This window comes from Pogonomyrmex barbatus, unplaced genomic scaffold (assembly GCF_055798465.1).
Source record: "Pogonomyrmex barbatus isolate J1 unplaced genomic scaffold, ASM5579846v1 scaffold11, whole genome shotgun sequence".
Taxonomy (NCBI): domain Eukaryota; kingdom Metazoa; phylum Arthropoda; class Insecta; order Hymenoptera; family Formicidae; genus Pogonomyrmex; species Pogonomyrmex barbatus.
In genome coordinates, this window is record NW_028297107.1 from 47,127 (window position 1) to 61,250 (window position 14,124).

At 29.9% G+C, this 14,124-nt stretch overlaps 3 protein-coding genes across 4 annotated transcripts; 2 read left to right on the top strand and 1 right to left on the bottom strand.

The window, feature by feature from the left end:
* Positions 1-468: 468 nt before the first annotated feature.
* On the top strand, positions 469-5,432 carry LOC105429155 (dual oxidase maturation factor 1-like). 2 transcript variants are annotated; one of them, XM_089070832.1, is made up of 11 exons: positions 469-665; positions 811-944; positions 1,608-1,665; positions 1,755-1,889; positions 2,191-2,292; positions 2,364-2,517; positions 3,583-3,794; positions 4,196-4,312; positions 4,407-4,510; positions 4,643-4,764; positions 5,173-5,432. In XM_089070832.1, exons 1-11 carry the CDS (start codon positions 542-544, stop codon positions 5,276-5,278), a joined length of 1,368 nt encoding a protein of 455 aa, XP_088926958.1. In that variant the 5' UTR covers positions 469-541; the 3' UTR covers positions 5,279-5,432. The 2 variants fall into 2 exon arrangements, with proteins under 2 accessions (XP_088926958.1, XP_088926959.1); XM_089070833.1 differs by having other exon boundaries at positions 470-665; positions 4,274-4,312.
* Positions 5,353-9,171, bottom strand: Srp54 (splicing regulatory protein 54). The gene is made up of 3 exons (XM_011641938.3): positions 8,473-9,171; positions 6,575-7,355; positions 5,353-5,854 (listed from the first exon to the last, which is right to left on the bottom strand). The coding sequence occupies exons 1-3, from the start codon at positions 8,792-8,794 to the stop codon at positions 5,467-5,469; spliced, it is 1,491 nt and encodes a 496-aa protein (XP_011640240.2). The 5' UTR covers positions 8,795-9,171; the 3' UTR covers positions 5,353-5,466.
* A 1,149-nt stretch (positions 9,172-10,320) lies between these two features.
* Positions 10,321-14,103, top strand: LOC105429170 (odorant receptor 82a-like). Its single transcript, XM_025218771.2, has 5 exons — positions 10,321-11,064; positions 11,554-12,162; positions 12,884-12,991; positions 13,080-13,235; positions 13,550-14,103. The coding sequence occupies exons 1-5, from the start codon at positions 10,738-10,740 to the stop codon at positions 13,607-13,609; spliced, it is 1,260 nt and encodes a 419-aa protein (XP_025074556.2). The 5' UTR covers positions 10,321-10,737; the 3' UTR covers positions 13,610-14,103.
* The last annotated feature ends 21 nt before the right edge of the window (positions 14,104-14,124 follow it).

A 14,124-nucleotide genomic window follows, 5' to 3' on the forward strand; every position in this document is an offset into this window, starting at 1 on the left:
TATGATTGACAACGTACTGAGGCGCGTAAATTTGAAATATGAAGTAAATGAACAGTTTATTCTTCGATCCTCCTGACATTTTTAAATTTAATACTATTAAATATGAATGAATGAAGGAATGAAAAATTTATTACGCACTGGGATTGAATCCCCTATTAAGAGTATCCATTTTAGAATATTCAAGAATAAAATACACGAATAATAATTCTGAGTAGTGTACGTAGTGTTATATATATTATATATTATGTATTATATATTGCATAATTTTAATAAATTATAATAAATTATCTAAAAGATTCATATGTATCTCAATACATCAAATTTAATTGTGAAATACACATTTCTTTAGTTTTAAATTTTAACATTGTTGATATTACAAAATGTTTCATTTTTTATGATAATTAATGTACTTGTCGAAAATAGTTAATGATGAACATAAAAGTAGTAAAAAATAAACCTTTAGGAGATTCCAAAGAGATTCCAAGAGAGTGAGGAAAACATAACCATTTGACGTTGATGTAATTATGCGATACTGATTTACATGGTTTTACGGAAGTTCGATGATAAGAGAAATCAAGGCTTATATATAGTCATCCAATCTGAAGGGAGGATAGCCGGAAAAGGAATTCAGATAAAACCACAACGTCAACGGGTTTTTCATACAAGTAACTAATCTGTAGATCGATCAGAAATACTGTTAAATAATTCTCCTAATAATTTCTCTTCATCGCGGTTTCCTTTGGACCTAAAATAATATAGTAATTATTTAACACTGGAAAAAAATGAATACGTTTCTGTTCGGACGATCAGAAGGTTTTCCCTCGCAATATTCTGCGCATCATACCCCGGTAACAATAGATGTGACTGAGACTATACTAATTGCTATTTTTGTGGTCATCTCAATCGCCTATCTCAGCATCATACTAGGCTATCGCAAGAAACAAGTAAGCTTACACAACACAACTTCAATTTCAATACTATATTCTTTGCTTTTAAATTAATATCATATTTTAAAGAAATGTGTTATGAATATGAATCTAAAATATTTCATATATATTCCCATAATTTGTCTTTATCACGGTACTGTTGTTTAGTAGATAAAAATGATTTCTTTAAAAAATCCTTAGTAAACTTATTTTAAATAAATTCACAAATTACAATATACATGTATATTGTAATTTTAATTCGATTTACATATATTAAAATCTAATTTATTTATTTTTGCTTTAGAATAAGCTCATAAAATAAAGTTTTAGAAAAAATTTTATGTGATGTGTGTGTGTGTGTGTGTGTGTGTGCGCGCGCGCGCGCGTGTGTACGCATAGTGTGTATGTGTGCACGTAAAATTTTTCGTATTCTAAGATTTTATTTTGTACTATCATTTTAAAGCAAAAACAAATTAATTAATTTACTTTAATATGATTTGAATGGTGTATAATTTGAATTAATATGTACATGTACATAATAGTTATAACTTGAGCTTTAACTTTTACAATATATTTGTATCGATTAAATCTGAAATCATAATTCTATAAACTTATTAGTATTTTGAAACTATACATTTTTGCATAAACTTCTTATATTTAAAAAATTCTTCTCTCACACAGAGCATCAACGTAGCTATAAAAGTTAGTTCCAGCATTATCATTGGGTGCTTGTTAATAGGTAGATATCTGAAAATAGAATTGTTTTCTAAATTTTTTCAACATATTAGGTACATTGGAGTTATCAATATGTTGAATGTTAATTTGTAGTAGAAAATTTTGGCCAGGAATGGGAACATGGCAATGCGAAGAGTAAAACACCTTATCGAGCCGGTGTGGGCCAAGAGATTGAGGCTCAAATGGCAGTCAAGATAGGACTGAGATCAGTGAATATCACATTGAAAGGTGAAAAAAGAAATAAATTGAAAATAAAGATAATACTTACACATGTACCTTGAAGAACTCATTAAAGATAACATTAGAAAGTATTATATTTATTTGCAAAAAATAAAAAGAATGAAGAATGGATAAAAAGAGTGAATTAAAGAAACCGATTTTAAGAACCGATTTTACATTCAATTAATTTTAATGCTCAAAACACATATAAAGAACAGGTTTTTTTCAAGATACTAGACTTTCTTTTCAAGATTAAATTTGATAGAATACTCAGGTTTAAAATTATAGAATTTTTATAAACAATTTTTAGCCAAACCGGAAGAAGGCACTCCGCTTGCAAAAGAAACGATTGATTACAATGAGAGATTTCCTTGGACATGGGATCAAGGCAGAATAGGTTTTGGACCCTATGGTATGTTCTTGAAAATTAGCTCGCTTCGTTAAAGCTTCGTTAATTTAAATAATATATCAATAAAATCTTAGCTGGATTGCTGCAAAGGACTTTCCGTGAAGGTCAACGAAAAGGTTTGCCTATTCCTATTTTATGGATCGCTGAGTATTTCGTTATCGATGGAGAAGGTATTCGATTTGGGAGATTTTATCGAACTGCCGGATGGTATTGTCACATTTTGTTATGGTCAGTAAAAAATATAAGGCAAAAAACTCTATATATATATATATATATATATATGAATCATTCTTATACGATTCAAAATAATTCATATGTCCTTCAAAGGACATATTCTTAATCGTATTCTGAGACGACTTTTCCTTTGGCAAAAGTTTGTCCGAAGCTTAGTTTTTAAGTTATAAAGAGAAATAGCATATTATAGGTTGGATATTACAGAAGGTAAATAGGGGTAGCACAACTCACCGTTACACGCGAGTGTTATGTGAGGCACTTACATTTTCTTGTAAAAGATGTAAAAACAAGAAAGATATTTAGATGGAGACATATTAAATGACCACTTTGTATACAGAATGTTTCGAAATTATATATATAATTACATGTTATGATATATTGTATATTATATATTGTATATTAATTATATGTGTACATATATATATGTACACACACACGCGCACACCACACACGCGCGCGCGCGCGCGCACACACACACACACACACACACACACACACACACACACAATATATAATAAGCAAAATTTGATAGCATACACTGCTGATTAGTCAATTAAAAATAAAATTTTCTGATAATCCATTAGAAAATTCTTAAGTATTGGCTGATATAAATAAATATATGCTAATGAAATCCTTATAATTATAATTTTTTATATAATTAATATAATGTATAATTATGTACATAAATATATTTATATTAATGCATATTTTCTTATAATCGGGTCTCAAAATTGCTATACTAATTTCGAATCTGCAAATAAAAATAAATTTTTTTTTTAACTTAAAAATTAACTTAAAAATTAAAGTGTGAGGACTCCTCTAATATGAGAATAAACATTGAACGAACAAGGGCATTTGGAGTCAAGCGCAGTGGAAGAGCGCAAATGAAAATCCAATTTTTGGATTTAATAGAACCTAATATATAGAAGTCATATCAATGGCCTTTTCATTTGCGCTCTTCCACTGCGCTTGACTCCAAATGCCCTTGTTCGTTCAATGTTTATTCTAATAAATTTTTTATAGCAAAGATATAAAAGCCTAAACTTGTTGAATTTGTAGGACTGCTTTTGCTTGCTGGATACTGGCTAATATATTCCTACAATCTGTGAGCAGACATACTGCCTACTTAATTGGTTTGATCGGCGGCTTACAATTGTTAACTTGTTTAGTATGGATCTCTGTACATAATCCAATTCCACTTGTGATCCCTTTCGAGGATAGTATCATTGAGATGACATTGGGCCAACATTTCTGGATGACTTTTGGATGCGGTAATTAATTGTTTTATTATGATATTTATTATTATATAATTGATTAATTGCTTTAGGTTGAATTTTTATTTGGTATCTTTAATTTAGCAAAAATTGAGTTCTTTCTTAAATTGCACTAGTTTTCCAGCACTGATTCTTGAATTTTCACAATAATTTCAAATTCTTAAATTTTAATTTTTTAATTAATATTTAAAATTAATATTTTAAATTATCGTGTTCTTTTATGAAGATGATCTTAGCTTATTTAATTAATAAAAAAAGACCGCGTACAAATTTATTAATTTTATTATTTTCTAGAAACTTACCAATTTAATATATTTTTTTATGTTATTTCCATCATAGATTTAACATTATACGTTTGGTCTACGTTATATTGTTATGTTCGATATATTCCTCTTCAGGTCTGTTTTGTGTCCTTTTGGCAATTATAATGATATTTATGGATTTGCGTTATCCCAATGCATTATCTACGTTTCTAGGAATAGATCCTCTTGGCCAGTATGACGAATGCGTAATGCGTAAGTAATTGTGACTTAATTTCTACAGATATTCCAGAAACACTTTAAACTTCTCGAAGAAACGAAAAAAGTATTCGTTTTATTATCTCAATAGGAAGCTGTCAGGTAGATGATGTGCTGCGTAGAAAGATAAACATAGATGGCTCAATGGAGATGACACCAACTTCTAGCTTTTCACAAGATAAAAACACGGGAATGGTGAGAGATGTCATTGAAAAAAAATAAGAAATGTCAATAAAAGAAATAGATGTAATTAAAAAGAAATAATGTCTTAAATAATTTCATGTAAAAGTATTAGGCAATTTAAAAAATATGCAATGAATATTACAGATAGTATTAAAGAGGCGATCAACCATAAAAAATGCGCAAAAATCGCTCTTCCGTGCACCAGTCCCTATGAAGATGGAAATCTACGATGACGTGACTGTTTATGAAAATCAAGATATTGCAAAGTATGCTCGCCTAGTTTTATAAAAGATCTATAAATAATAATTACGTCATTACAGATTATTCAATATATCTTTCTCGTAATTCATAGATCATGTACAATGGATTATTTCTATTTTTATTGCTTATTGATTTTTTTTTATACAATCTTAGATGAAGGTATAAAGTACTTTTAATATATTATGATAAATCAAACCAATTAATATTGAAATTAATAGGCGCATTGAACTTCCATATTCGATTACAATAGTTATAATTTTTTGTAAAGTATTCAATACTACTTTTATAAATTGTTTTGTGAACTTCATAAACTATTTCATTTAATATAACTATAGCAACTAAGAGCGTTCACATTTATGATCACGGTTAGTCAATTGAATGAAAATCATGACACACTTTTCTCATTTTCTTAGATCATCTAAAGACGAATCTAAAAAAGAAGTGTATTACGAAGAGGAAGAAGAGGAAAAAGTCAAACCGCCGATTCCGAGAAAAAAGAAAATGAAGATTCGTGTCTAAATGTTAATGAATCTTGAGAGCCTATGATATATTTGTATGATTAATATAAACGAATTGCCATTCCGAATAAAGTATTCGATGTAAATATCGTGTATTTGTTACTGTACCAATATATAACAATAAAAACATGTAGAGCTTATTGAATTTAATGAAACGTTTGAATAATTGAATTGATTATGGATTTTTGTCTAGCTTTCCGATTCCATTGTTTTCTCCTTATTATCATTGCTCTCCAATGCGGATCTACCTTTATCATCTGAGTGTTTGGATTCAGACTTATCACCAGATCGCTTTTCCTTGCTGGATTTCTTTTCACCTCTACTGCTTTCTTTCTCGGGTCTCTCCCGATCGCTGTCACTCCTTTTACCATTATCCGACTTATCTTTGCTATGCCTTTCCCGATCTTTGTCTTTAGATTTATCCAAGGCATATTTGGATTTGGATGATCTGGATTTAGATTTGGAACGCGAACGTCTAGATCTAGATGTAGAACCTTTGCTGCGTGAGCGTGAACGACTGCGTCGACGCGGTGATCTCTTCTTCCGTTCTTTTGATCTGGATGGTGATCGACGTGACCTTTGAAGTAAAAAATCAATCCAATACATAATTATATTAATAAATTGTAATTTCTTCTCATATAGAATTTTTACCGGCATCTTAAATGTTTTTCAACTTATTAAAACATTTTTCTAAAATATATTTCAGAATTTTAAATGTATGATCTTGAAAATATGAGATGAATATAAACTTGCAATCAGGTTTAGACAATAACTAGTTAAAAAGTTAAAAATTAATTAATAAAGTTAAAAAAATCAATAACTTTTAACTTAATTAAATTTTTTAAATGAAATAATTTATAACTTTAATTAGTTATTTTTAAAACATCATAAATGTTAATCTATTTACTTTTTTCCTAACTTAAAAATTTATATAAAATCTATTTAAAATATTTTTCGTTATTTCATATAAATTTAATTTTCAAATAAAATAAATTTATCTGATAATCCATATTATAATTGTTTTGTTATTTAGAATGTTTTAATTTTAAAAAATTACATTCTAATTTAATATAATTAATACTTTTTAATTTAATTTAATTTTTAATTTAATTTAATTTTAACGCAATTTGTAAGTTAGTTTTTTGTTCATGTAACTTTTAATGTAACTAAATTAATTTTGTCATTAATTTTAACTTAATTTAGTTAAAAAATAATATTAACTTATACATTAACAAACCTGCTTGCATTATTATATATAGTAAATGATTCTAAACAAGGAAAAAAACATTTGTCATACCTCGACCGTCTCGATCTGCTACGCGAACGATGGCGACTGCGCGAACTGCTACGCCGTCTTGATGGTGAACCACGTCTACGATCCTTTGATCGAGACCGTTTGGATCGCGATCGCGATCGACGGCGATGACGGGAGCGCGAACGTCGATGACGTGATCGCGAGCGCTTACGAGATCTCGAACGCCGGCTACGACCGCGAGAACGCGATCGAGACTTGCGGCTGCGAGAGCCGCTTCTGCTTCGTTTATCCTTGGATAGCATGCCAATCATGGGGTCAATTGCTGCGGAGATAAGATTGTGCGCCTCTTTTACCCGCGACATCGCTTCCTCGATCTCCTTCTGCGCAGCCTCATTGCTTTTTGCTTCCGGTTTAGCAATTGCCTGCATCGAATGATAGAGCTTGATTGGTCGTTCTGCAAGTTGTTTCCCATTTAGCAGTAATGCTGAGACCACGGCAGCCTGTTCTGACAGCTCCACTAACGCATAGTGCTCAGCATCCGAATCCCTACTGCACATACGTAGATACTTGATCTCCACATTGTTGTTGCTGAAGAAGTCCAGCAACTGCTCAGGGCTCACCGATGGATCCAAATTCGCTAATACAAGCGTTCGGCGAATCTCTTCGATACGCCTGCTATCTAGATGGCCCGGTAGATGTGGATAAGATGGTAAACCGTTTGCTTCCAGCTTGGGATCCATTGTGGTGATCACATGATTCGGAGGAATACCCTCAATAGCATTCACTACATTCGGTGGCAGCTTTGGTTCTGATGGATAGAGGCCTAAAAAAATTAGAAGGAAGATTAAATGCTACGCTAGAATTATATCAAATATTTTGCCAAAATTAGAAACAAACATGCTTTTTTTTTTAAGACACTATATATCTTAGCATATCAAATCATCCATGTGATATATCTTCTTTATTCTAAGAAATTCGTCTTTAAAAATATTGTTCTAAAATAGTTAATAATGTTAAGAGTTATGACAGACAAATTAAATGATCTTACGGAAGCTACATACATTTTTCAATACTGTTTTTGAAACAGGAATTGTCGTTGAAGAAAATTTTTTTAAAGATATATATATATATATAGAGATATATATATATATATATATATATATATATATATATATATAGAGGTTTTTTTAAAGATATATATATAGATATATATATATATATAGAGTATATATAAAGTAGTATATAAGTATATAAAGTAGTAATATATATAGTATATAAGGTAGTATATATAAAGTAATATATAAGTATATAAAGTAATAATATATATAGTATATAAAGTAGTATATATAGAGTAAATATATATATATATATATATAACTCTATATATATATATATATATATATATATAGAGTTTAATTTATTTATCATATCTCTTACATTATTAACTATCTTAGAACAATATTTCCAAAGATGGGTTTTTTAAAGTAAAGAAAAAATATATTATATGAATTTAAATCTATAATAGATCAGTTCAGAAAATTTTCAGCATTAAGAAAGGAGATTTATCTAGAAAATGGATAAATCTCTGTTGATGTTCTTCAAGGAGATTACTTTGAAGAAAATCATACTACTTTCCACTTTTAAAGAAGGCATATTAAATTGATACTCGAATGTATCGAATGTATATAATTGATATTGTTTTTCTACAATACTATTTGATTCTCTCATTGTGCTCACTTTGTGAGCAGCTGTGTTATCACAGAGATTGTTTTGACAATTGTGTCGTGACAAAGGATTAATAAGAGTGTAACAATATCATATTTTTTTAAAAATGCCGTTTTAGATTCATTCAGATTCATTACTTTTAACATGGACACATAGCAAATAACTGGACTATAGCACATGAAAATCTAAAATTCTATTCTTACATCTATTCTTACCTGGTACAACTGTGCCATTGTTAGTCAACTCTAAGGCTCGTTGCTCGTCTGGAATATCACCATTCTGATAAGGAATCACTATCAGCGCACGGTCGATGAAAACGGTGTTAGTCATGTGTTGCGCTACAGCAACGCAGCCCTGGTCGTGAAATTTAATATAGCATATGCGCGACTGCACGGGTACGGCAACGTCTCTAATCGTTGGATATAACCTGATGTCCTCAATTTTGCCCAGATATCCAAAAAGTGTCTGCATTTGATCTTTGGTGGCCTGAGGCGCGATGTTTGTCACTTGGACTACCTTCGTTGAGCCGACTGCCATTCTGTCGGCTGCGGATCGCACGCGGAACAAAGCGCAATTGAGGTTATAGAGGTTATACTTTTGGCTACTTGCGACTTTACACGTGAGGTTATCACAGACTGAATCTCATTATTCTTTTCTTTGTTACTGCTCTAAAGCAGGAGATGTTTTTCGAACAATTCAGAGGGATTTTTGCCTAAATAAAAACTACAAACACCATACTCAAACGTTCCTGACGTCCTCCCCTCCTTGTCAATTCTGTTCTTGAAGTAACAAACTGAAGTTAACTGCGTTTCCGCGATGCATTTGCATTCCGTTGCACGTTCTTGTTTGATTGGCTGATTCAAATTTTTGCAAAATATCGCTGAACATTTAAATACAGTGCAGTCTTAACCGATTGTTGTTCACTGAAGATGGCTCAAACTTGAGCCGAAACGTTTGAAGATTCATTGAATAAAAATTATACAATTAATTGCGTACTTCTTACCGCGCCCTTCTCATTGCCCCTTTGTTTGTATTTAAATACATTTCTGTCAAGTCGAAATAAAAATGATATTAAAGTGGTCTTATTAATTCTATTATAAAATATAGTGATAGAGTGATTGGAATTATATTTCATAGAAGCATAAAAATGAAAAATATTGAACTAAATGATTTTTTATTTTGATGATTCATATTGTAATTATTTTGTTATATAGAATATTTTAATTTTAAAAAATTACGACAAATTTCTAATTTAATATAAATAATGCATTTTAAAATTAACTTTTAATTTTACTTTTAAACTTAATTTAATTTTAACGCAACTTTTAACTGAGTTAGCCTTTGTAAATTGACTCGTGTAGCTTTCAATGTAATTAAATTAATTACGATATAAATCATTAACTTTAGTTAAAAATTTAGTTAAAAAAATATTAACTTATCCAATCATTAACTTTAACTTAATTTAGTTAAAAAGTATTAACTTATCCAATCGTGTACTTGAATGTAATTTTATGTTTTAGCAGCGTTTAATGGGCACCAATCCGGTGTAGTGACCGAATTCGGTATTAAAATTTAACGGTAAATAAATAAAATTTATTGTGCAATAAAAAAAAAAGATAAATAAAAATAATACTAATTATAATACTAAAATAATTTTTATACAAAAGAAATAAAATTTTAATACTTACTGAAATCTAGTCTAGAAAATAGTATTATTTTTCTTTTATTACGTTAAATTTTATCAACTTTCATGAAATCATATTTGCAAATCTAATTTATTTTATTTTATAATTTATTAAGCTTAAATTTAAAAATAGTAAAAATAGTAAAAAGTATATTATGAAAATTATATTAGAAATTATTTAATAAACATTTCTATTATAATCGAAGTTTAGAATTTTTCTAATTATCATTAACAAATCATTTTCTTTCAACAAAGATATTAATTATTGTGCGATGTAAATTTCCGATTTTCGATAATAAATAAATTGAATACCTAGCTTAGAACCTATCTGAACAGAACTCTTCTTCGATATGTTGAACCGTCAATCCCTTTTTTTCCCCATTTCTCATTACCTTTTCATTTGTTCGTTTTACCTCTGCAATTATGTGAAGGGGGTGCTTATACAAAATCATACTTAACTATACTCAGGCCTATGCTTCTGATAAATCGATTTCAATCAATTTTTTATAACTCTCGGCGGAATTTGCTTATCAATCAACGGAGACTAACGAGAAAACTATTTTTCGAAAATAAATTGATTTTGATTTGACTCATTATTGATACGTTCAAAGTAGCAAAGTAGCGACGCAACATGTAATCCTCCGTAACTCTCAATTTGGTAAATAAGTGTTCTGAACTCCGAAAGCTTAGAGTTATAAATTCATAACTTGATTTCATAAACGCAGGTCTTTAGGTGAACGCACTCCTGGCTACTTTGCTACAGCAATTTTCAACGACGTTACGCATTACGAATGTAATGCGTAATTTAGCAAACTTTGTCCGTTACTTTTCCATGTTCCATGATTATTGCAACGAGCAATCGTCCGAGGCAACGATCGACATGACAGTGCTTCGCTATCGTGTATATACTCGTCGCGTGCGCAGGATGCTTTATCTTGGCGGTATTTTGCAAGATCGAAAACGTTCAGCAATCTGTTCGTATATTACCGGTCTCTTGATAATCTTCACGTGCTTCGGTCAATGTATCTTCACAATAAATTTCTGTCGAGATCACACCGATAATTTGGTGCTTCTTTCAAGAAGCTTCGGCTTAACATGCAGTCTCATCGCACCTGTTTTAATGGTATCTCATGCCCATTATAGGAAACATGTAGAAAATTCGATTTTTTACAAATTATTTATCAAATTTTATTTATCCAATCATAAATCCTAAATCAATATATAAACTCGAAATCACCATATCTTTTATATCGTTTCTTTTAATAATCTTGCACTGGCAAGATTAGAACAATCTACGAAATTATTTTTAATTAACTTCATGTTTCTTTAATAAATAATAATTATTTTTAATAAACTTGTCAATAGATCGACAAGTAAACTTATGCTCAAAATATTACAAGAGGTTTCCAGTATCTAATGTCCATAAAACTTGCGTTTTGTCGATGTACTGATTAGATCTGATTATAAGCTCCCTTTCTCCAAAGTGCGTCATGTAGTAGTGTAATGTAGTGTATTTAAAATTTGTCATAGCCTATTTTTAATAATACCGGGTTAAACAACAATGTCAAAAATTTTAAGGAAAGAATTATAGAAATCTGCCCTTTTCTTTCAGTCGATCTGCTTTTTGGTAAAACGCGAGAAACTGATGAATCTTCATGAAACGCTGAACGGTATCTTCGAGCGGGAACTGACACGGAATCGAGAAACCGAGGAAACTATACTCGCCACTCTGCATACGTTCGACAGACCGTCTTACATACTCTGTTTCACCCTAGGGTCTACAGTACTGTTGATCCTCTGTCCGCCGCTGGTTTCCACAGTCCGCCAGATTATTTATCATACCGAATCCAAACGATACAGACTACCGCTTCCGGCAAAATTTCCATGGTCTATATCGATCGATGACAACTTTTCCTTTTATTTATCATTCTTGTACCAGATATTCATCTGCTGGTGGATGGTCTTCACAGTCGGCAGCGTCGATAGTCTTTTCGGATACTATGCATTTCAAATCTCCTCGATACTACAGGCCATGTCTTTTAGATTGGCAAATCCACGACCTCGGGAAGTATTTGCAGAAGTTTTGAGAACATGCGTGCAAACGCATCACCGGTTACTGCGATGCGGACACATGCTGAACGATATCTGGGATTTGATAATCATACGAATGATTCTCACAAACGCGATACTCATGTGCGTTTTAATCTTCGAAGCGAGTCCGGTAGGTCCTAGAATTAGATCGTACTATTGAAAATAATTCAACAAAATGTTAACAATATGCAGTTTGTCAGCAAATTTAGAAGTAAAAAGGATCTATTTCTTTTTATTTCTTTCATCTATCCAACCCATCATTCTTATCATATATTACTCAAATAATCATCCAAAATAAGAAGGCAGGATGTGTGTTACGACAGGAGCCTCGAACCAGTGTTGTGAAAATCGAAATTATTTTGTGAAAAATATCATCTCAGCCAGGAATCGAACCTGGATCCCCTGCTTATCGGGCAGGTATCTTATCCTTTCGAGCACTGAAGTATGTGTAATTGCTCCATGGAGTAAAATGAATTCAAAGAATTCTTAAACTTTAATTGAATTGAAATGGATTTTAAAAATCAAGAATTTGAATTCGACCACACGGATCCATTTCTATTTCCGTTTGTTGGATGCTATTAATAATGATGGGGCTGATGGAACTTCAAAGATGCATTTAAATCCAACAAAATCTTTATAAACGATTGTTAATTTCTTTTCCTCATTATTGTCTCTTTTTTTTTCATTGATATTTCCCTCAAGTCTATTTTAATTCTTTAAAAAAATATTCTAAATAATATTTGTTTGGATTATGGCAGAATATGCAACACTGATTGATGCTATTAATATATAAATCTTAATCATTAATATATTGCTAATATCTTTATTCTGACAAGTCATTATGATAACAGTTCACCCACTTGACGATTGGACAGATCCTTTTGTTCGTTTCATACATGGCATTAAAATTATTGCAAACATTCATCTACGCATTGTACGGTAATCTTGTTACAAATGCGGTAAGTTTTATTACAAATTATGAAATAATTTCTTTAAACTAATTATAATTATAATCCAGAAGCAATTATTTTATGTACATGTATTCAGAGTGAACATTTTCGTCAAGGAATATATTTCAGTGAATGGTCAAATTCCAATTTAAATCATCATATTAGGACTAGCATTATTATCACGATGATGCAAAAGCCGATGATTATAAAGGCATTAAAATTGTCTTCCGTAAACGTCAATATGTTTACTAACGTAAGTACTAAAATGATTGTCACATAGACATTATCTCTCTGTACGAACTGCACTGTTTTTATCATTCGATTCACTTTAATAAAATTTATATATTATTTATAATATATTTATAATATATTTCGTTCTTAAGAAAATAGAAGTATCAAAATGAATTTAAAAAATCAAAAAAAAATGCAGAAAATTTTGAGACTTTAAGCTAATTCTAAGATAAAACATAATTATAAAATTATTAAAATGGCTTTAAATTTAAAAAAAAAAAAGATATTTTTGCTTACCAACAATAACTAATTTTGTGTTTATGTCTTCATTATTAGATCGTGAATACTGCTATGTCCTATTTCTTTCTCTTGCAATCCTTGGATCAGAATAGATAAAAGTTGATGCCATATATTACTGTTTCATCAATTTTAAGAAGTGATATGTATCACTACAATATAGAAAAAATATATATTAATTAAACGATACAATTCACTTTAATTAAAATTTGTAAACAAATTATTTAAAAAATTGCAAGTTCTTTGTATTATTATACTAATTTAACATAACTTACTATATACAGTAGTAACATATGTAGTAGTAATATTAAATTAATAATTATTTGTTTGTGTATTAGAAATAGTGTTAGTAGTTTCTACTGATTCAATTAGGACTCATAATAATGTCAAATATTTCAACATTTAAGATTTTAATCTCTTAGTTATTTTTTATTAGATTAATTTTATTAGAAGAAATTTTTTTTATTAGTATAAGAAAACATTTTGAACACATGTTTTTAATATATATATATATATATATATATATATATATTTGGTTTATTTAAAAAAAAAGATGATAGATATTTTTATCTATTTTTGCATTTTACTCATATATAATTACTTTTTTAAAAAAG

What these genes read in the sequence shown, in the direction of transcription:
- LOC105429155 (XM_089070832.1), top strand. Translation starts at nt 542, where the DNA reads ATGGTTTTACGGAAGTTCGATGATAAGAGAAATCAAGGCTTATATATA. An exon ending in GTATGACGAATGCGTAATGC is followed by an intron (nt 4,313 to 4,406) that starts GTAAGTAATTGT and finishes TTATCTCAATAG; the next exon opens with GAAGCTGTCAGGTAGATGAT. An exon ending in AAGATAAAAACACGGGAATG is followed by an intron (nt 4,511 to 4,642) that starts GTGAGAGATGTC and finishes TGAATATTACAG; the next exon opens with ATAGTATTAAAGAGGCGATC.
- Srp54 (XM_011641938.3), bottom strand. Translation starts at nt 8,794, where the DNA reads ATGGCAGTCGGCTCAACGAAGGTAGTCCAAGTGACAAACATCGCGCCT. An exon ending in CAATGGCACAGTTGTACCAG is followed by an intron (nt 7,356 to 8,472) that starts GTAAGAATAGAT and finishes TAATTTTTTTAG; the next exon opens with GCCTCTATCCATCAGAACCA. An exon ending in AGCAGATCGAGACGGTCGAG is followed by an intron (nt 5,855 to 6,574) that starts GTATGACAAATG and finishes TTTACTTCAAAG; the next exon opens with GTCACGTCGATCACCATCCA.
- LOC105429170 (XM_025218771.2), top strand. Translation starts at nt 10,738, where the DNA reads ATGCGTAATTTAGCAAACTTTGTCCGTTACTTTTCCATGTTCCATGAT. An exon ending in TCATCGCACCTGTTTTAATG is followed by an intron (nt 11,065 to 11,553) that starts GTATCTCATGCC and finishes CTTTTCTTTCAG; the next exon opens with TCGATCTGCTTTTTGGTAAA. An exon ending in ACGTCAATATGTTTACTAAC is followed by an intron (nt 13,236 to 13,549) that starts GTAAGTACTAAA and finishes CTTCATTATTAG; the next exon opens with ATCGTGAATACTGCTATGTC.